A 21,512-nucleotide genomic window follows, 5' to 3' on the forward strand; every position below is an offset into this window, starting at 1 on the left:
AAATTGCTTGTTAGGGGGTAGGTGGGAGTAATTAGTTTAAGGCCTTATCCACCGTTTGTGTTCCAGAAGATTCTTCTTTGTCTCTTTCTGTCTCTTGACAAGAGCGAGGCTCATGGAAGAGCAAGGTCAATTTGACACTGGGGTAGCAGGTCAACAATTGTGCACAACCAGCAATGGAATAAATGAGAATGAGAATGAGAATGAGAATGAGAATGAGAATGAGAATGAGAATGAGAATGAGAATGAGAATTAATGAAAGAAAGCTGAATGAAACCATGAGCAAGTAAGATGGTTGGGTGAGGTAGGGTTAAAGAGGGTAATACAGATCATGCGTTAGGATGGACGATGGCATGATGTGCCTGTTTGAAGCTCAGGAGGAATGAGTGAAAAACAACCGCCTCTGGAAAGTGGTTTCATGGATGGGAGATGTGAGGAACAATGGAGATTTGGAGTGCAGTCAGCCTAGAGTTTGGAAGTTTATCCAGAAGAGGGTTACTGGAAACTCACATTCATCCAAGTTTCTGGAGGGTAGGAGGACTGAGACAGATAGAGCAAAGGGAGCAATATCAAAGAAGAGGTGCTGGAAAACAGATATACCACTCATCTGCCTGCAATGTGAAAGCAAGAGACGTTGTGCTTCGGACTCATCAAAGGAGATACATGTTGAGAGCTTCAGAATCTGCCAGAATCTAGTAGAGATAAATGTGATACTGGGGATCCACCTTGTAGGGGAGAGCAGTACTCCATTGAGCTCCAGACAAAGGCCTTGTGGACTGTGAATAGCTCTGATTTTCCAAGGAAAGATTTGAATTAATGAAGGATGCCAGTTTGCGGCTGACTCAAAACTTTTGAGGGCAGTTTTGCTGTTTTCCAGTTTTGCTGTGTGTTTGGCCCAGGAGAGGTCATGGCTGATGGTGAAACCCAGAAGTTCAATATACTGAAGCTCTTCCGGTGGCTGACCACAGAAATAGACAGATAGGTTAGTTTGGTGATCATTTTGGAGTGACAGAGTGAGATAGTGATGTTTCAGACCAACATGTAATCAATCCCAGATCAGCATATGATGACACAGATGCCATCTGCCAAGCAGTGGGGATGGCAGTACTGTATGACACAATGTGGAGTTGTCTGCAAAAAGAAGAGAGGGTTTTCCAGAACATCGGAGACATCATTAATTGAGATGAGGTATAAGAATGGGCTCAGCACACTGCTTTTGGGAGACTCCAGCCTCCAATGGGAGAGGACAGTAGAGGGCTTCATTGACAACAACACTGCGACTGCATGAGTGGAGCAATCCAGAAATGAAGACAGCCTTGAATCCCACAAGCAGAGAGCTTGGCAAGCAAATCACGATGCCAGAGTGATGTTGAATGCTTGATATATTTTATATCCACGTAGATGGTCCTGGCCTCTTGATTGAGATTTAGGGCCACCAACCATTGCTGAGAGAGGAGGAGTAGCAGAATGTCCAGAGTTGAGTGACCAGGAAGGAATCTAAACTGATGCTCAGTGGGTACAATCGGGGTAAGATAGGGATTGAGCGGGATGGGTTTGATACACAAGATTTGGAGGCAAACACAGAGTTTAGACATTCTACCTTGTCTCCGCCAGAGTCCACAGTAACACAGTTTGAGGTGAGGGAGGGAATGGAAGAGAGCACACACCAGAGTTGGACTTGCCAAGGCAGCGTCATGACTTCGGTCTTAGAGGAAGGCGACCGGTTGAAGAGTTCAGCCTTGAGGTTTGTAAGATGGTATTTCCTATCATGCCTCATGATGGACACACTTTTTTGGAGCCTTAAATAATGAACTAAAGTTGCCCTCAGTCAGGGTAGCTTTCCTTGTTGAAGAAAGCAAGCTGCTTGACTGCATCAACCTCTCCACAGGATTCAGGACACGGCCTTGAGGGTGGATAGGATAACCGCAGGTGGGATGGGATACACCGGTGAATGAGAGAAAGTGGCATTTTGTGAAACTATTCCCAGGCTGACTGAATCAATATCAGGTGCTGTGAAGATGATTGTCCAATTATTTTGTTAGAGGGCAGATTGAAATTCATGCTATTTGGAACAGCGACATTCCACATCATTGAGGTTGCTTCCTTACATTAGCCGCAGGGATATCGGCTTTGATAACAAAGTGGTCTGAAAAGCTAATATGAGTGGAAGAGGAACAGGATAAATGGGATGGAAAGTTGGTCATTACTAGGTCCAGGAGGGAGGACATACCAGTTGCAGAAATCTGGTTTGGAAAGTTTACAGATTGGTTCAAAGCCACCGAGTCACAGAAGGTCTTTGCTGCAATGTTACGGCTGGTTGTTGCCAAGCCAACACCCAGCCAACTGGTCTGGTGATGGTTGAAATTGCTGTGGATGAGTAACAGATAGTTGAGATGGATGGTTATGAGTAACCAGATTAATGGAAATAGAGGTGTATATGGAGTTTCCATCATTGGGATGGATGGTATACCTCATAGACAAACATTAGGTGCTTTTGCAGATGTATACATAGCCAGACGTATTCCTAAGGGCTTGGAGAGGTTAGTTAGATTAATGAACAATGGAGTTCTTGACATGCGCAGCAACACCACCACATCCAGAGTGGGGAAGGGGCCTGTCAAAGTGCAAAACAGAAAAGCCAGGGAGAGACGCAGAGGAACCGGACACATTCTGTGAGAGAAATGTTTGTTAAATTTACAATGTCTGGAGCTGCAGTTGTAACTTGAATGGAGAGATCAGGAACATTAGAACAGACAACTTTAATATTGGTGGCACCACACTGTGAAGAAGGGGGAGGAGGAAAGGGTGGGTAGTGTGTGCCTTTGAGCACGTGGTGAAGGTAGCGGGATGCACGGTGGGGTCGTGAGATGTGCGGTTGGGGTGGTTGGATGTGCGGTGGGGGTGGTTGGATGTGCGGTGGGGGTGGTCGGATGTACGGTGGGGGTGGTAGGACATGCAGTGGGGAGGCGGAGCACATGGTGGTGGTGGCGGGATGCATGTGGTGTCGAGAGAAGAAAGAATTAACAATCGTGAGCTGGAATTCTCGACAGACAGGATTAGACATGATTTATCTCATGGATTCCCAATTATTGTCAGAAGACAGACATCATGACCTCGATTTTAAAAAAAGATGGGTTATTCAAAGCACAATAGAAAAAAGGGTTGTAAAATTTGAGCGATGACCCACAGAGTGCAGATTTGTGAGTATGCCAGACTTGAAATAGAAACTGTAAGAAGAAGTAGAAGAAAAAGAAGAAGAATTAACCTGAGCAAATGTAAGATGTTGGAGTAAGAATAATGAAAATGGAGATTACAGGATGCAAGGGGTAATTTTGGAGTGTGTCACACAGGAGAAGGATCTGGGGAGTGGTAATAGATATGGGAGGTAAGCAGGCAGCACAGTGCCAGGCAGCTATAAGGAAAGCGAATCTGGTTTTAGGGTTGTATTGGGAGGAGGATCATTTATAAATCAAAAGAGGTGGTGTTAACATTATACAGGAATTTAGTGAGGCCACATCTAGAATATTGTGTGCAGTTTTGGTTACCACAATTCAGGAAGGAAATAGATGCTATGGAGAGGATTCAGCGCAGGTCTAACAGACTGATTCCGGGCCGAGCAAGACTCAGCTATGAGGAGCGGCTGAAGGAGACTGAGCTTTATACACAAGAAAGGAGGCGGTTACGAGGAAATCTGATAGAGATGTTTAAGTCAATGAAGGGTATAGACATAAAAAGTGCAGATGAATTATTCAGCAGAGTAGACAGTGATAGGACCAGGGGCCATAGCCTACTTCCTATTGGGATGTAAAAAAAAAAAACTCATGTCAGAACAGCTGCACACACAAAGGCCTAACTCTCCTAAAAAAGAGGAGAGTTAAGATGGTAGTAATGCAGGGGACTTTTACTCAGAATAGTTAATGTATGGAAAGGTGGCAGCAGAAACAGTAGATAAGTTTAAATTGGAATTAGATGGGTACCTGGAAGTATTGAAGATAGAGGGGTATGGGGATGTTGTTAAGACTTTTAGGTAGTTTGAGCATTGATGGGTGATTGTGTGCATGTGTACGGAGTGCTGTTGGTGGGGGTCTCGTCAAGGGGTGTTGTGTGGTTGATGTTGCGTGGTTTTTTTTTTTTCACCCCAAAACCATCTTCACCCATGCCCCCTCAACTGGAAAGAAAAAAAATAATAATACAAAAACTGCAGAAAAAAATTGCAAAAAATATACAAAAAAAAAACACAAAAAGCAATTATAAAAAACATTTTGCATTTTTCTTGTTGTTTATTGAATAAAGTGTTGAAGAAAGAAAAGGTGTTGATGTGGTGCAGACATGATGGGTCGAGTGGGCTCCACCTGCGTCTAATTTCCTTGTGTATCCTTGTGCATAATAAGAAGATGAGATTACAGAAAGCAGTTATTAAGAAGAAGAAGAGATCAGAGCATGAGATAGTTGTGGAGAAGATAAGAGGGATATTAATGTATTTTTATGTCACTCAGAAGCTTCTATTCAAAGAAGCAAATTAATAGTTTTAAGCAGTATTCAGAAGAAGGGGAGAGAATAGTAAAGGAAGTAATAATAAGCTCAATGAAATTGTAAATGTAAAGTGTGTGTGTGTGTGTGTGTGTGTGTGTGTGTGTGTGTGTGTGTGTGTGTGTGTGTGTGTGTGTGTGTGTGTGTGCGTGCGTGCGTGCGTGCGTGCGTGCGTGCGTGCGTGCGTGCGTGCGCGCGTGTGTGTAGGTCTTGATATTTGGTCATTTTCTTGATTTTTGCATTATTTAGACCAAAATCACTGGGTACTGAAACCTCAATTAGCAATGCCTTATTTTCCTTTTTGTATCTGAGTATGATGTCCGGTCGCAGTACTTTGTTTTCTATGGGATCATCAGGTCGTATGTGAGCATTGTGTAGTTGTTTTCAAGGATTGCTTTCGGTTCGTGTTTCCATGAGTTTTGTGGAACTGGGATTTTGAAATTTCTGCAGATGTGCCAGTGGATTACTCGACATACCTCTTAGGGCCTTTGTGTGTGCATCTGTTCTGACATGAGTTTTTTTTTACATCCCAATAGGAAGTAGCTTGTGCTTTCTGTTTCTACCTTGCAAAATCTACACTTGTCTGATTGGCTCAATCCTGCCATTTTTGGTGTGTGTGTGTGTGTGTGTGTGTGTGTGTGTGTGTGTGTGTGTGTGTGTGTGTGTGTGTGTGTGTGTGTGTGTGTGTGTGTGTGTGTGTGTGTGTGTGTACGTACAATCTTCTCTGGGCAGTGTTCGTAACTTATTTAATTTCCGGATTTTTCAGGGCTGTGTTCATAACTTTATTGTTTTTTAAATTTTTTAAACTTTAATTTACTTAATTTCTGCTCATGTTTTAAAATTACAATGTGATATGCTGTACAAACTCTTATTCTCAAAATTTAAACGTGAAATTGAAATTTAAACAGTGGAATTGAGCTTAACAGCAATTCCAAATGCTATTAAAAAGTCTCTGGGCATCTCCGGACTTCTCCAGGTGTCTCCGGGCAGTGTTTGGTATGACCAGTGGAAGTTGGATTACGTGTCGGCACTTCCACCATCCGCGTCGCGTTCAAAGGCAAATTCTTTGTCAGGAATCAAACCAATTCCATTTAATTATTTATATTCCGTATGCAAAATGGAAATTAATATACAAAGCAAAGGGTCCACAGTCACCACGGCAGTATATTGAATGTAAGTAGTCATTGCATGCACCTAAATGACCTCAAACAAGGAAATTAGCCCATTTGGGCCATCATTGCCATGTTGCACTCCCGGGTTAATTTTTCTTTTGCTACAGCTCTAAACGTCAATCTTCTTGATGTTTTGCTGAAGTCTAAGTAACCCGATTTTGATCAGGTGACCTATTATGGGTTGTTGTTGTTGGATATGAGGCTTGATAGGTGAATGCGGAAATAAAGACAGTTGTGTCTCAAACCTTCGTCTGGCTCATCTCATTACATGGTGGCAGACATTATTCACATTGACCCATGATGGAGTGTTTTAAACCATCCTCTTCACTGCCTCTGGATGCTTCAAACCTCATCGATGCTTGGCGCCGATGGAGACAGCTGTTTAAACTGTTCTTGGAGGCATCAGGACAGAGTGCGGAGTCGATTACAGGTAGCAAGAAAGTCGCCATCTTTGTTGCATTGCGCCGGGAGCAATGCGCCATTCACCCCATTCATCTCAGATTACAAATGATGTTGCTTCATCATCTTCGGTATTACTCGGAACTGAAATATGTGTTTCAAGTATATTCTGTATAGCTAGTGTATATTCCTGAAACTCTCGCTAGAGCTCCTACTGGCACTGCGCCAACTGCCAGCATTTTATTTGAAGACATGCAGATGAGGGTACACCAGTTGATATCCCGGTTGGCAGTAAGACAACGCAGACTAGACACCCTACGTTCTTTCTGCAACCTCAGACGATAATGTTCTTCAGCTTTCAGCTGGATTTATCGTAAATGGATGGACATCCGACAAAGCCAACTTGACCCCAGCAGCACCAAGCTGTAATGGGACACCATACGTAAACTGCACCTTGCCCATGGTCTGATCTTTGCTCGGGGCTGCATAATAATCCCTACAGCACAACATCACAATGTGCTCAGTATGATCCATGAAGGCCATTTTGGACAAGAAAAAAAGCAAAGGTAGAACCCGTCAAGTTGTCGTCTGGCCTGGAATGAGCAGTGACATTGAGCAACTTGTAGCCAAATGTGCAGTGTGTGCAAAATTGAGACCAGCCAACTGTAAAGAACCGCTCATGCCACAGGAAGTTTCACAAAGACTCTGTCAGAAAGTTGAAGCTGATCTCTTCCAATTTGTAGGGAAACATTTCCTCGTAGTAGTAAACTATTCCTCAAAATACCAAGAGGTGTTTTGGGTCCCTGGACTTTCTGCAAAGCATGTCATTGACACACTCAAGCCGACATTCGCCAGACACGGCATTCCTCGGGAGCTGACAACATGCCATACGCAAGTGCAGAATAAAACAGATTCGCTCAAGAATGGTAATTTCGTATTATGACATCAAGTCCCACAAATGCCCAATCGAACGTACAGGCCGAACATACAATACGGACTGTCAAACGGGCTCAGGAAGGCTCTGGAATCTTGCAAGGATTTGGATTTGACCCTGCTGACAGACAGGGACACTCCCGTAGCAGGACTACCCTTCTCCCCAGCTCAGCTATTGATGAATCAAAAGCTCTGAGACAGGCTACCCACGACAGAGCGACTCTTGCAACTGCTCATCCCGGCAGATCCACGTCAGCTATTGGTGCAGCATCAGCAGGTGGTGAAAAAGTTTTATGACCAGAATGCCAAGGAGCTGCCACTGCTAACTCAAGGTAAAAGCATCCGCACCAAGCAGGAAAATGTTTGGGAGCCAGCAATTGTCATCGCGACGCACCATTCACCCCATTCATATCATGTGATGATGCAAAACAGCTTGGTTTACCGCAACAACCGCAAGCACCTCCAGGAGACCATTGAGACTCCTCCACCTATTACCCCACTCCCAGCGGAAGAGCAGTTGGCAAATCACGCCACAACAATACCTCAGTCACAAGATCCAGCTGAACAAACATCCTCAGTGTTGCAGGCTAAACCATTCTCGACACAATTACTAATACAACCTACTCATCACTCTTATTGTGCAAAGAAACTGCCCACACATCTCAATGATTATGTTGTGTAAAATTTGAGTCTACTGTGAGAGTTTGAGTTGCTTAGGTAATTTCTACTCGACTGGGGTTCATTTGTTGTAATTGTTTTCTGTTTTTTGTTTTTTTCCAGGGGTTCGTCGGCTTAACTAACTACCCCAGGTGGGTAGGATTTCAATTAATCAACCCCCATGCTCTTCCAGCCAAAGAAAGCTGCATGAAACAACCAAGAAAGGATATACAAGGTACGCCCTTTGCTGTTTCAAACCGTATCCGGGTTCCCCCTGGAGTTGCAGACATTCACAACCCGGGAGGAGAAACGACTGCTAAAAGCATGTGCTTGCTCTCTTGCTCTTGCTGTTCTTTATAAGCTGTGATGTGCTCCCTCCCCTTCTTGGTTCTCTTGATGCTCATATACCCTGCTCTGTTGCGCTTTCTGCCTTTGCTTTACTGCCTGGAACAGCCCCACACACTGACAATAGTGCAATAGCCTGGGGTTCTTCACTCCATACATGCTGTTTTTTTCTCAATTGCCCTGTTTGATGCGCATGACAGTTTTGTATATTGTGCCATTGCTTGGGCTTAATTTATTTGTTTGATACTTTTTTGTGCTTGGTAACAATATATTTTTTCATCTGGGATTCTCTGTGTCTATCTCTGATGCATAAATACATTACTTATTTATTTCTTAAAGGCTGCCTGTGCATTTGTGTTCCCGCCATTTTCCCATGGTGATGTTTGCGTTTAATTGGGATGCCTGGAGGGCTAAATTTTTTTAAATCTTGTTTTAAAACCAGCATGTTAGAACACGTATGGAAAACAAATTATTTCATCCACTCGGGCATCAATTCGTGCAGATGTTTGGCTAATCCGTGGAATCATTAAATTCCAGCTTGTACTGTTCCTGCCAATCATCTTGGTTCTCGGATTGGGCATCCACACGACAGTATTGCCATGTATCGTTGGCCATCCACATGACAGTGACGATTAAAATGAGAAAACAAGTAAACTCAACATGCATGTCGTAATATGAATAAATGTATTGCTATATCTTTTTAACCCACTGAAGATGATTCATATTTAAGTGGAACATTTACATTTGAATGAGCTGGAGTTGATATCCTTTTCTTTGTCTTTGTTTTCGAGCTTGTTGCTGATTTTATTTGGTTTATTTATTTTTTGGTTTGACTGAAAAAGAAAGTGAGCTCGTCAAGCAGATCAAGCAGTTATAACACCACCTTCATTCTCATAGCCTCATTCCAAGGGCTCTTTTCAGAATCTTCACTGAACCCCTGACAGCCTAATCTTGAAGCTTGTTTGTAGTGATATTCCCCAGAATGATTTGTAAATACTCAGTGAGGGTTTTCTTTATCATTCCTGTCGCTCTGTCACTGGTACAATTTCAGCTTTCTTCAATTTCCATATCTTCTTGACCTCATTTTTCAGATCCTGGTATTTAGTCATTTTCCTAATTTCTTTGGCATTTAGTCCAAAGTCATTGGGAACTGAAACCTCAAACAACAATGCAGAGTTTTCCTTTTTGTGTTTCAGCACCATGTCCAGACGTAATGCTTTGTTTGCGATGTCCACACTTGGTTGGATCATCTTGTCATACATGAGCATTATATGTTCATTTTCAAGGATCGTTTGTGATCAGCTCTGGTTTGTGATTGCATGATTTTTCTGGGACCAGGATGTTGAAATGTTTACAAATGTGCCAGAGGATTACTCTGCAGACGATGTCATGTCTTTCTGTGTACAGCTGTTCTGACATGAGTGTTTTACATCCCAAGAGGAGGTAGCTGGTACTTTGTGTTTCAAAAGCTGCATTTGTCTGATTGGCTCAATCCCACCATATGAGTGGTGTCCTTGGCCATGGGCATTTATGATGACTCGTTCTCCTTCCCAACTAATTTGACCTTTCCTTAGCCATTCCAAAGAACCTTCCTTGTCAATCCCTGTCCCATCAAGCTCTTTTTAAAATCCTTCCTGCTCTTTTATCATTCTCCCATTTGTCAGAACATATCTGCTGATATTTCCTTTTGTAACTCTACTCTTTTTTTTTTCATTGCAATCATTGGGGCTGTTCTTGTTTCTGTTTTGTTTTCCTGTGTAGTATCCATCATTTGCACCTGTTTTTGGAAGTTTGTTGCAAAATGGATTAAGGATCCCTTTTCTGTTCTGTTGTTTTCTTGCTCATGTACAACTTTCATCCAATAATATGTTGAGCTTTTCACATACTCCACTGGTTCAACACACGATGTTCTGTGTGTGCACTTGGTTAAGCTCTTTCAGACTACCTCCTCCTCATCTCGGTAAGTACAACCTCTGTATGCATTCATTTTTTGTAGAACATCTTGTGAATAGTTAGAAATTTCCTTGTTTTGGTGTCTCGATTGTTGATCTGCAATTGTGGCCAATTTATAATTGCACTGCTATATTGGATTACTGGTACTGCAAGTTGGTGTATAGCTTTGGTTTTGTTTCTTGGGGAGAGGGATTACGTCAGAATTAGTCTTATTCTGCGAAGGCACTCTTTGCTGATAATTATTTTACGCAATTTTTGTGTTGTACCTGAGGACCTTCTTCTATTCCTAACTCTCCAGTGTGTACATTCATGTAATATATAAATAAATATAAGAGCAACAAAAACAGCTGGATAGATCAGTCGCTCGTATAGCGAGCTCGCTTTAGAGCTTTTAAAATCTGGACTCGATCCCCCATTTGTGTTGGGCTGAGCAAAACAACATTGCACTGATTCAATGGCAGCATGAGTTGCTGAATATCTGAGCTCACTATCCTTCTGAAGGTGATGTAAATCCAGCAGTCCTGTCTACATTTTAGTTGTGGACATTAAACATCCCACGGTATTATTTTTTTTTATAAAAGAGTCGAGTTGCACTGACTTCCTGCAGTCGGAAGTGTTGGAATTTGTTTGTTGAATTTGTCGGACCACATTGATGATGGGCCAAATGGTGCCGTCTTGTGTCTCGGCATTACATTTGTGACAAAAAGGCTAAAAGACGAGCTTCTTTTTGTAGGATCCTCCAAATAGATAAAATATTTCATGTAAATTCATAATTGGGTTTACTGGATTGATAATGGGATTTGGATACAACGCAGACATCATAAGCCAAATGGCCTGTTTCCATTTCTGAGTGTGGTATTTCCTTGCTTGCTCTGGAACACATCCCCTTATAGAGTTATAGTCTCGATGGAAATCCTGAAAAAGTGTGTATAAAAGAAGCAAAGGGATTTTTTTCCAGTAAATATATATATATATATATATATATATATATATATATATATATATATATATATTTTTTTTTTTAAATCAGCTAATTTGGACTTGTTGATTCCAACAATTGAGAAATGACCACACTGTGGTCACAACCTGCAACGCAAAAAAAAACAAACAAACCCAGGCAGAGTATAGTCAGCAGAGGCCTACAGGCCTAATGTGTTTGGCCTACCAGAAAACCAAGATGGCAGCCATATCACTTTGTCTGGGTGCCACGATGGGTGGAGTCAATCGACAGATGTGGGTGTGGTCTTGCTGCTGTTCGACCAATGGGTACACGTTTCAAAAATCGACCCCCAACAAGAACCCCTACAACCAGGGCCGGATTAAGGTCTTCGTAGGCCAAGGCCCTTGAGATTTCGGAGGCCAAATTCAAGAGTGACCAAAACGACGATTTTTAACATGAAATTTAATTGGAACAGACTGCGGTAAATGGCGATTTGTCCGACTTTCAAATATACAAGTGCCTGTAAAATCCAATTCGGCTTCGAAATTGAGAAACGAACGATACAGAAAACAAATTCAGAGGAATGTTTGTCTATTCAATTTCCATCCTGCTGAAACACCTTCTTTCGTGCCTTTTGGTTGGCAAACGACGCGATCACTTCGGAGAAATCGATTTGCTTCATCAGCTCCGATTCAACACAGAGCAGAGCGAGCGTGGACACGTGCACCTGCCCCACGGTCGACCGAAGAAGATTTTTAACGCGCTTTAGTGTGCTGAAGGAGCGTTCACCCTCGCAGCTCGTAGCAAACATCAAACAATATATTCGGAGGGCAACAAAAATATTGGGGAATGTCTGTGTCAAATTGTTGTGAATAATGTACTTGAGCATGTCCGATGCATCGATGAACTTGGAGTATTTCGAGCAAAGTTCTATTTCCTGAACTATGTCCATTTCAACGTCAGCAGGGTACGCTGAAACTAGTTTCTCTGCTCTGCGAGAGAGTGTATCATGGTCGAGGCTGTTGGTCGTGGGGATGAATCCAAACAGATCCGTGATTCTCTGATCGCTCTCTCTTGTCCTATGGATTTCTGTCAGAAGGCGATTGAGTATGGAGAAGTACGTCTCAACTCTGAACTTCTCCCTGCCAGATTTTGGGGTTTCTTCTTCCTCGTCATTTTCATCGAAGGCCTTCTTTCGCATCTTGACGTGACGATTATCATCAGCGTAAATGATGGACTCAACCATCTTTTTGGCGCAGTCCTGAAATGCATCAAATCTTTCATCATTTTGAAGTGACTCTGTATTCATAGAGGGCATCATAATGCTGCTTAACCGCTCCGACATCTATTCCAGGTTGTTGGAGACATCTGTTTACTCGATCAATGTTGCCAAGTAGATCAGACCAGACAGCGCACAAGATTGCTATTTCAGTCAGTTCTATCTTCTCAGCCAATTTCAGTGAGCAATCCAGTCTCACTGACAGAGTGTCTTTTGGGCGCTCAGCTGTCTTCATTAGCGCCTTCTTTATGTCCTTGTAGTTTGCAGAAAACACTTTACAAGTTGCCTTGCGAGCTGACCACATCGTATCGGACTCGGACAAACATTTGAGTTGGATGGCACGTTCATCGAGTGACTTATTTAAAATGGCCCATCTTTGGGGAGATGCTGACATAAAGTTATACATGGCTTGAATAATTCCAAAGTATTTGACGGCTTCCAAGCAACTCTCTGCGGCAGCGACTCCTACCAGATTCAAACTGTGCGCAGCACATGGTACCCACTGAGCCAATGGATTAATTTTACAGACTCTTGCTTGTACGCCTGAATAGACACCGGACATGTTGCTTGCATTGTCATATGACTGCCCTCGACAATCCATGAGATCAATCCCATTGGCTTCCAGTACCTCTTGCAATTTTCCAAACAGATATTCACCACCGTGATGCTCAATGACGACGTCCTATAGAAACCTTTCGACGGCGCTACCATCTTGCATCACATATCGAAATATTACCATCAACTGATCGATATGTGAACCGTCTGGCGTCGAATCGATGGAAACACCACAATATTTAGCATCTTTTATTTCTTGCACGATGGTAGATCTCACTTTTTCGGCCAATTGTAGGATAAACTCGTCGCATATTGTTGATGACAGGTACGATACACTTCCCTGTCCCTTGTTCCCATACACTTCAAGATGCTGGGTGAGAAATGGATCGAATTTTGAGACTAGTTCAAGACACCCAAGATAGTTTCTATTGTTAGCACAACCCAGCTGCTCAGTCGTGCCCCAGAACGGAAGCCCTCTTTCGGCGAGGAACGATATTACAGCAACAATTCGCTTCAGGACATTAGTCCAGTACGCTTCCTCATGCAGGTACCGCTGTTCAAATGATGTGTGAATCCTGTCTGTCACCTTCATTTCGAGCGACTTTTTCATTGCGAGAATATGGGCAGTCCCACGCTCGTGCGACACTTGACGGGCAGAGGCATTCTTCCAATCATTGAATCCGATTCGAAAATTACTGTGATGGCTTTTGTGATCATTGCCGTCGGGACCTAGGAGTTTGCACACGTTGCAGTAAAGTTTACCCTTTGATGGAGAAAACAGCATCCAGTCCCTGTTCATCATTTCCCCGTTTGTGAGTTTCCGCTGAAAGTGTTCGCGCCAAAAATACCGTGTTTTATCTGGATACACTCGGGCCGTATACGAAAAATCTGCGTTCCTATCTTGGCAGGGAGGATTCTGGATGAAATTATCCACGAGTTCTGTGGAAAGAGTCCATTCAGCAGGATCAGGATTGAAACTACGAGCCGCAGCACTGGCTGCAGTTGTTCCAATGCTTCTCTCGTTGCTTGATGCGACAGTATTGGTATCATCAGCTTTCGAAATGTGATGCAGTGCGAGATTACTTAATCCCTCGACATTGACATCAGAAGACTCTGCATGCACACATTCCGTTTGCTCATCTCAACTCTGGTGAGGTGAAAAAGTTTCAAGATGGATCCAGACAGTCTTTTTGTTTCTGTTTCACACCTCTTCGTTTTGTCGCATTTGCAAGTACCACTGTTGTGGTGCCGAATATATCCGTCGGCCATAGTCAAGAATAAAAAACGACAAATAAGAGCAAAACGAAGAACTGCAAGTGTCAGGATGCTCGATAACTCACAGGAAGGTAAGAGGGTGCCAGTTTGTTCATACTCAGCACGAACGTTACTCCACCCACCAGACGATAGCGGCGACGCCTGTGATCGGCTGATTGTGATGTGATCACATGGTTCCCACGCTCGCTGTCGACGATCAGTCTGGCAGCGTGCCAGCCGCCTTCGCTCACGGTGTGTACAGCCTTCCTGCACATGTCGAGTCACATAATTAAGACTCAAAAACAAACAAACAAGCAGTCGTAGACTGGTACTTACGAAATCGTCAACTTGACCTCTGACCTTGTCCAATAAAAGCTGTCTCTGGAGAAGGTAGCGACGCAAACCAGAAGTTTCTACAATGATTCTGTACCAAACCATCAAAAATCGTAACGTCAACCGAAGCAAAAATCTCCATTTCTCCGCGCAATTATTTAATATTATTTTATCAGTCACAAAACCGTAATATTCGGCCATCCACCAACAATCTTCATAATCCGACGGCTTAGCGAGTCAGGCATGCGACGATCACCTTTATTGGGATAAAAAAATGACTTTTAAACACCATCTTTATCGAAAACACCGTCAGCGCGCACACGCAAAACCTTTACCTGACTCAACGACACCTCTGATCGAGCGCGCTGCACCACGTGACGAGCCGTGACGCGGCGCGTGAAATATGTTTTATACAATCTTAAAACGTCTCCAAAACATCCGATGTTTTTTTTTTTTACCAGAATTTAGACCACAGAGTTTTAAGCGTCCTAAGTCATCGCAAAAACCGAAGACAAAATTAAAATCGAAGTTAAAACGAACTCGTAACGTCAACCGAAGCAAAAATACTTCATTTCTCTACATGAATTTACGGAATTATGTTTGACCTCACTGTGACCTTGACCTTTGACCGATTTTGACCAAAATCTAATCAGCACTAGCCATCACCCTCCTGAATCACGTGGTGTAATTTGGCATTGGTAGCTTCTTCCGTTCTCGAGTTATCGTGCCTACAAACAAACATACAAACACACACACAAACACACACACACAAACAAACAAACACATAAACAGAGGACGGAAGTCATCAATATACTTACGAAATCTTTAGATTTCGTAAGTAAAAAACGTCGTCGGAAATTATTGTAGGTCAAATCTTTTTCGTAGGCCAAGGCCCGGGCCTCACAGGCCTACTCGTTAATCCGGCCCTGCCTACAACAAACAATCAACAGCAATGGGGAGCTCTTGTGGACCTGTGACATGTCGCAGGTAAAATACCTGTTCCCAAGAAGTATTTTGTATTTTTAAGGTCTGAAATGATCAATTAAAATATACAGTACACCGAAAATGGTGATTTATTCCATTGCTTTCACTTGATCAATATTAATCCTCGTTAACATGTGCATTTTGGGGATTGTTCAAGAATTATCCGTGTTTAAGAGAAGTCAGGAAAGCAATGGGACACTAAATATAATAATAATATGGAATAGGCAAAGCCGAGAAGCGAACGTAGAATTCTTCTTACATTCGATGCTGCAACTTCCGGTTACTTCGGCCTGGATTCGGGATCAGCGATCAAATAATGTAAATCACGATTAAAAGTTATTTTTTGATGATGTGGGAGATATCTTTATTAAAATCAGTGGAGGAAATATACACCATGGCTGATATTTGGGTCTTTCATGTCTCCGACGATGCCTTTATCTCCCGGGATGCATCATTCCCCATGCCAAAAACTGGAAACAAAAGGGTCATAGCCGATGACACGGATTCCAAATTGCCAGGGTATTGTGTTGTTGTTATTGTTTCCTATTCTCTCATGTACACGCGTTGAGTATGAAGGTCACTACGTTCGCTATTAATTGATGGAAAGTAATTTTAACTTAAAGTCCTCTGTTCTGTTCTTGCGTATGGCAGTTTGGCTGCTGGGTCGGTATCATTTCTTGGAAGCACAGCTGCGTTGCTGATGCTGTGTCCCGATTACCAGTACACCGGTACTCATTTCGCCGACCTCGGAAGGATGACAGGCTGACTCAGCCCCACCTGATGTTAACTTAGCAGTCAACAGGGTTCAAGATCATAAGCCATCTACCTTAACCACTAGGCCAACATCATCAGGCTTAAATCCTCTCTGAGACACTGTTTTAACATCGTGAAAGTTGTGCTCCTTTTGCAGTTTGTATCAAAAATATAGAATCTGCAGCAGCAGCAACAGTACCAAATTTTTATTCACGACGGATATATCAAATCCTTGTGTGTACGTTGCCATTCCCAACGACGAAGGTCTTCGGGTACTCAAACCTTTTCAATTGCCATACTTATTTTTCTGAATAATCCTGGGAGGATGAAAAAAAAATGAAATTACAAAATCAGGTACGAAGAAAACAAACAGAAACACTGCTCTGGCTCGTCAAACCGGTCCTCACTTTCAATTGCTTTCACTTTGCTGGTGAATCGTGCACAAACAGACCGATATTGCAGCCATGGTTACCAAAAATGCAATGGTAATTCGAATTTAGAAAACATAACGTGCAAATCACAAATACCAATTGTGGTTTGCACCTTATCTCGCAAGTGGATCCACAAGATTTTGAATTGAGTGTGTGAATGTGTGAGTGTGTTAATTTATCTGTCATCTTTGGCCTATGGCTCAGCGCAGGTGCGATCGAAAGGAAATTTGGTTCTGATGAGGTTCACCACTACTTTACCTTCAATGTTTGGATGGCAAAGCCATTTTGGATGAGATCACCAGGGACCGACACAAAGAAGGTGATCACATGTTGCTGTGCCCATGTAAAGGAAGAAAAGGGTGGTGGAGTGAGTGGTTGGAGTAAATTGGAGTGAAATAAAGGGGATGGGGATGGAGGGGAAGGAGGAAGAGGAGTAAGTGTGGAGGGGAAGAGGTAGGGGGAGTAAAAGAGGTAGGAGGTGGTGGTGGTGGTGGTGGTTGAGTTGGATGTAGAAAATAAAATAAAATAAAAACTGTCATTTTGTTATTGGTCATTAATTCCTCATTTCAAAGTTTATCAAGAGCAAAATTGGGATATTTAACCGTTCGACCTTTTTTGATCGGCCTGATTTAAAGATGCTGAACATTATTTTTTATACCCTTTGCAATATGTTAACAATGAACCTTGAAACACATCGATAAACACGACTATGGTAAGAATGTGCCAACCAGATGCATGTAATGACCCTCATTACGCACGAACAAGAGCTTTGATGCGATGTATTGGATATCGCTCGCTGGAGCTCTTATTGCAATCCATTCATTAATTAATTATTTGCAGTATCAATTGTCTTGCTCGGCCTTGCACTGCCCTTTTGTTCGAGTTTATTGCCGGTATCGTGGCCAAATTCCTGCCATTTTCACGCGAACGCAACGCCTGGCCAGCCGGTTCGTGAAAGACTTGGGCCAAAAAAATAAAAAAAACACAAAACTTTCCCACAAGAAGATGGGGATAATCGGGACCACTAATGGAACGGTCGATCATAATATTTTGTCCGTGTCATAATTTCAGCAGTTAGAGCTCACCTGATGCTATAGAGGGGGGGAGGGTATCTATGTATCTGCCCAACAGTTTGATTACCTGTTGGAGCTCTGCGCTGTCTATGTAAATACTGCGGGTACACAATGGGCAGCTGCTTGGGGCGACGGTTGTTTGTGACGTCATGGACTCGCTTGAGATACGGGTACAAATCGACCACGTGGGATGCAAACTTTCAAAAAGGATTCTCGTTTCCATGGAGACGCAGAGCAGTTTAAATGGCTCCCGTGACTTGATCAAATGGACAATGGCCCCTCGCTCGGCGTGACGAGGTCGGGAGCTCCTCTCATGAATTTTTATTTCAGGTTTCAAGGGAAATGCGTAAAGATGACGGTTCGGTGGAATATGAATGGGACGCAGGAATCGCGACACAAAGGTGCCAACACTCGGGGAATGATTGTCTTGGGTTTTCCAAGGAGCAGAGCTTTGGGCGCTTTTGTTCATTAACTTTGCTGCCCAAGTTGAAGCCCGTGAGGGAGGGGAGGGTTAGGAGGGTTGGGGAGGGAAGGGTGCGTTGGGGGGGGGGAGAGAGAGAGAGAGAGAGAGAGAGAGAGAGAGAAGGAGAGAGAGGAGGGAGAGGAGGGAGAGGAGGGGAGTGGAGTGGAGTGGAGTGGAGTGGACGAGCCTGGAAGGAACAAGGAGGAGCGCGGCGAGTTGGTGAAGTTTTTATAAGTGTTTGAAAACACCTGAAGGCGTGTTTGGGGAAGTGCGTGCCGTTCTGGAGAAGGAGGAGGAGCAGGAGGGACGATTTGGAGTCTCAAGAACCTTGGAATATCGACGCAAACATTCACGACTGTATCGAGATCGAGCACCGACACGTTATCGTCATGAGGAATTAGTGAGAAGTACAGGGAGTGAGTACAAGCAGCAGCTCCGAAAGGGATCTCCCCGCAGCCCCCCTCAGGACTCATTGGCAAGTGTGTGGGGGTGGGTCTGACCTCCGTCCCCGCCACCCCTCTCCCCAGGTACCGGGCACATGGCTATGCATCCAGGACAACCGTCGCGGTCCCGGCGCGGGGAGCGCGTCGTGCAACTCGCCCCGGCGTGCTTGGCCATCGTGCTCGGAAGGGAGTCAGAACCAGAGGCGGAGAGGATGGCAGCACCTGGCCAGGCACGGGAACCCTGGCCCTCAGGGTACCAGCTCTTCGCCGACTTCAAAGCCGCCAACGCGAGTCGCTTCTGGGACACGCGCGTGTCCGCTGGGGTGCGTGCAGCGCGGCTGGCGGGCTGGCTCCACGGAGGGGCGCTGCTTGTGCGAGGGGAGCGTGCTCAGCTTGACGCGCTCCGGGATGCTTGGGGTCGCCGCGCGCTCCGCCCGCCCAGTGGCTTCACCATCCGACATGTGGGTAAGTCGCGGCTTCTCGGCCGAACTGAGTCCGCCACCGAGAGGAGGTCCCAAATTGGGCCAGGTGACCGTGTCGAGTGTAACTTCCCCAGTAAGCGGGTATTTCTCAGTCCATTCTCAGTGGAGGTAATGGATGCTTGTGAAAAGCTGAGGGTGGTCACTCCTGCACTTGTAAGCGTATAATTTTGGCTGACCACTAAGTTTCGCTGTATGTAGTCGGCGGTCATCCTCGTACAAGTGATTGCAAGTTACCTTGGTGACTTTGTGTATTATTTAACTATTTTTAAATATGTCACTGCATATTGTATACCAGAGGCACAGCCAAGATCTTTCCAAGGAGGTGGCAGGTCCCAAATCGACCTGTCTGTCTCATTGCAGAAATCGCTTTCGGTTTAAAGGAGTTTGTGCCAGAATTTCCTTTTGTGGACATATTTATATACACACTGTAATATGACTGACCAAAGGGGATGCCAAGGTGCCTTGCACCCCTTCCCTCCTTGTTGCACCCTTTTTCCCCCCTGCCACCCCACCTTTAATTGCTCTTTGAAACTCCTACCTGCCATCCTTACTCGTCATACCCCTGCCCCGTTTTCTCCTCCTCGTAACCCCTGCCCCTATCCTTGCTCACTCATTTCGTCCCCTTCACCCCTTCCTCTCTCATTGCCACCCCTGTTTCCTTCTCACTCGTTGGCCCCGACCCCATTCTTACTTGTTGTGCCTCCCTCCTCCTTCCTCGTTTCCCTCCATGCTCTTGTCAGAAACAGGTATTTTCTCTTGGTAAAGGTCTAGTTAAAGAGATTCACTGTTTTGCTGAATGGTCTTAAGCTGGCCTCTTGCTGTGGTGCTCGCTATAAACTAATTACCGGTTTGTACATCCTGACCCACTTTTATTATTATTCAATCTGCTGACCTACTTCCATGTGATGGCCTCGTGAAACGAAGTCTTCCATGAGCTACAGGCATGCAATAATTATTTTTCCAAGAACACGACACAACAGGCATTACTTACCTAAAACATCTGATTTTGTTTCTGTGAATAAAATGACATGAAAATTGCAAAATCAATTTTTTTTTCTTTGTTGCCAACTCTTTCATTCATAAGTAGTTGTTACCCTTGTATTGTCAGAGGAGAGGGGATTGCATTTGGGTGCGTTTGTCTGTCTGTCTGTCCGCACAGAACATGACTGTTTTTCTCTGCAACCGCTTGTTGGATCGACACAAAATTTTTCACCATCGGAGCGACAACTCATGGAGAATGTTGAAATCATAATTATGACATCATAGGTCACGTGGCGTGGCAGCCATATCGGCAAAAAGGAAAAACTTTGGACCTCTGTATTTCCAAAACCGCACCAAGGAAAAAATTGAAACTTGGCACATGGCAAGTACTTCTCATGGGGGATACGAGTCATTTTTTTTTTTAATGATGTCATTGGTGCCTTCGTTATGATGTCAAAATTTCATACGTAGAACGCAACATCCGATCAGTATGAAAATTCTTGTGGGTCATCGAGGGATAAATTAGTCGGCAGAAAAAAATTGATGGCACCATCGGTCACATGGTTCGGCAGCCATATTTAAATTAAAAAAAAATCTTCAAAAATCTTCTCTGAAATGACTGAACAGATCGAGGCGAAACTTTACAGCTATGACCACCGATCTATGAGGAACAAAAGGTTCCCACCGATAATGTCTTCGGTCATATGCTTTAGCAGCCATATTGGATTTACCGTAAAAAAACAAACATTTAAATCTTCTTCTTCAAACAGCTGGACAGATTGAGGGGAATTTTCACACACTTGTGTCCCCAAGCTTTGGGGATACCAGGGTATTCAACAATAATTGATCGGTCACCTGATCTGACGGCTATAGACTATATTGTATTGAACCAAAATCTTTTCTTTTTTTTAATGTTTCTCCTGAACCGCTTCATTGATTGACGTGAAACTTCAGTTATAAAGTGGCAGTTCTAGTTATGTCTATTTATTAATTACGTGACATACCAGTATGCAAACACCACACAAAGCAAGTCCTGGCAAGGGTCTGCAATCTCTGATTGCTCCTTTTTTTGTTTCTTTTTTTTTCTGGAGACATTAAACAAGGGTTAGGATCAGCTGACGTTTTATAACGTATTTGTTAGGGCCATGAAGGGTCTGTTTTACAAGGTTTGAACATCAGTAGTTTGATTTATTCTGTGTAGTGCAGCTTCCTACACACAGCAAAAAATAAAAATAAAAATAAAAAAACCAGGAGGAAGACTGGTATAAATGGTTTCTTTTTTGATGACGAAATCCCACTTTTGCTTTTAGTCCAATGCATTAAACAGACCATTTCAGTTGGAGATCATAATCGCCGAAGGGTTGTGGATTGGGAATGGAATGGTCTGAACACCGATGTATGAAGTGATGTCATGGATGCGCAAATCATTTTGGGTTGGTATCTAAAACGGGAGCGAAGAGTTTGACTACTGTAGTGTTTGGTGAGATGTACATCTCTTGTATAAATGCGAATGGTGTGAAGAGTTTAAAAGTGTGAGTGTGTGTTTGTGTGCTGT

The 21,512-nt window shown here is 43.6% G+C and overlaps 1 protein-coding gene across 3 annotated transcripts in view; it reads left to right on the top strand.

Moving 5' to 3' along the window:
* Positions 1-21,512, top strand: part of LOC147026118 (uncharacterized) — a 196,829-nt gene that overhangs the window by 14,197 nt on the left and 161,120 nt on the right. For 2 of the 3 annotated variants that reach the window (XM_085881179.1, XM_085881181.1), the window contains one exon: positions 7,812-7,923. In XM_085881179.1, coding sequence (XP_085737305.1) covers positions 7,812-7,923 — 112 coding nt within the window. Of the gene's footprint in view, positions 1-7,811; positions 7,924-18,181; positions 18,468-18,578; positions 18,960-21,512 lie in introns of those variants that run through there. The other variant, XM_085881178.1, reaches the window with a different exon arrangement.

Source organism: Eptatretus burgeri, chromosome 5 (assembly GCF_056783735.1).
Source record: "Eptatretus burgeri isolate ZD-2024b chromosome 5, Ebu_testis_v1, whole genome shotgun sequence".
NCBI classification, from domain to species: Eukaryota; Metazoa; Chordata; class Myxini; order Myxiniformes; family Myxinidae; genus Eptatretus; species Eptatretus burgeri.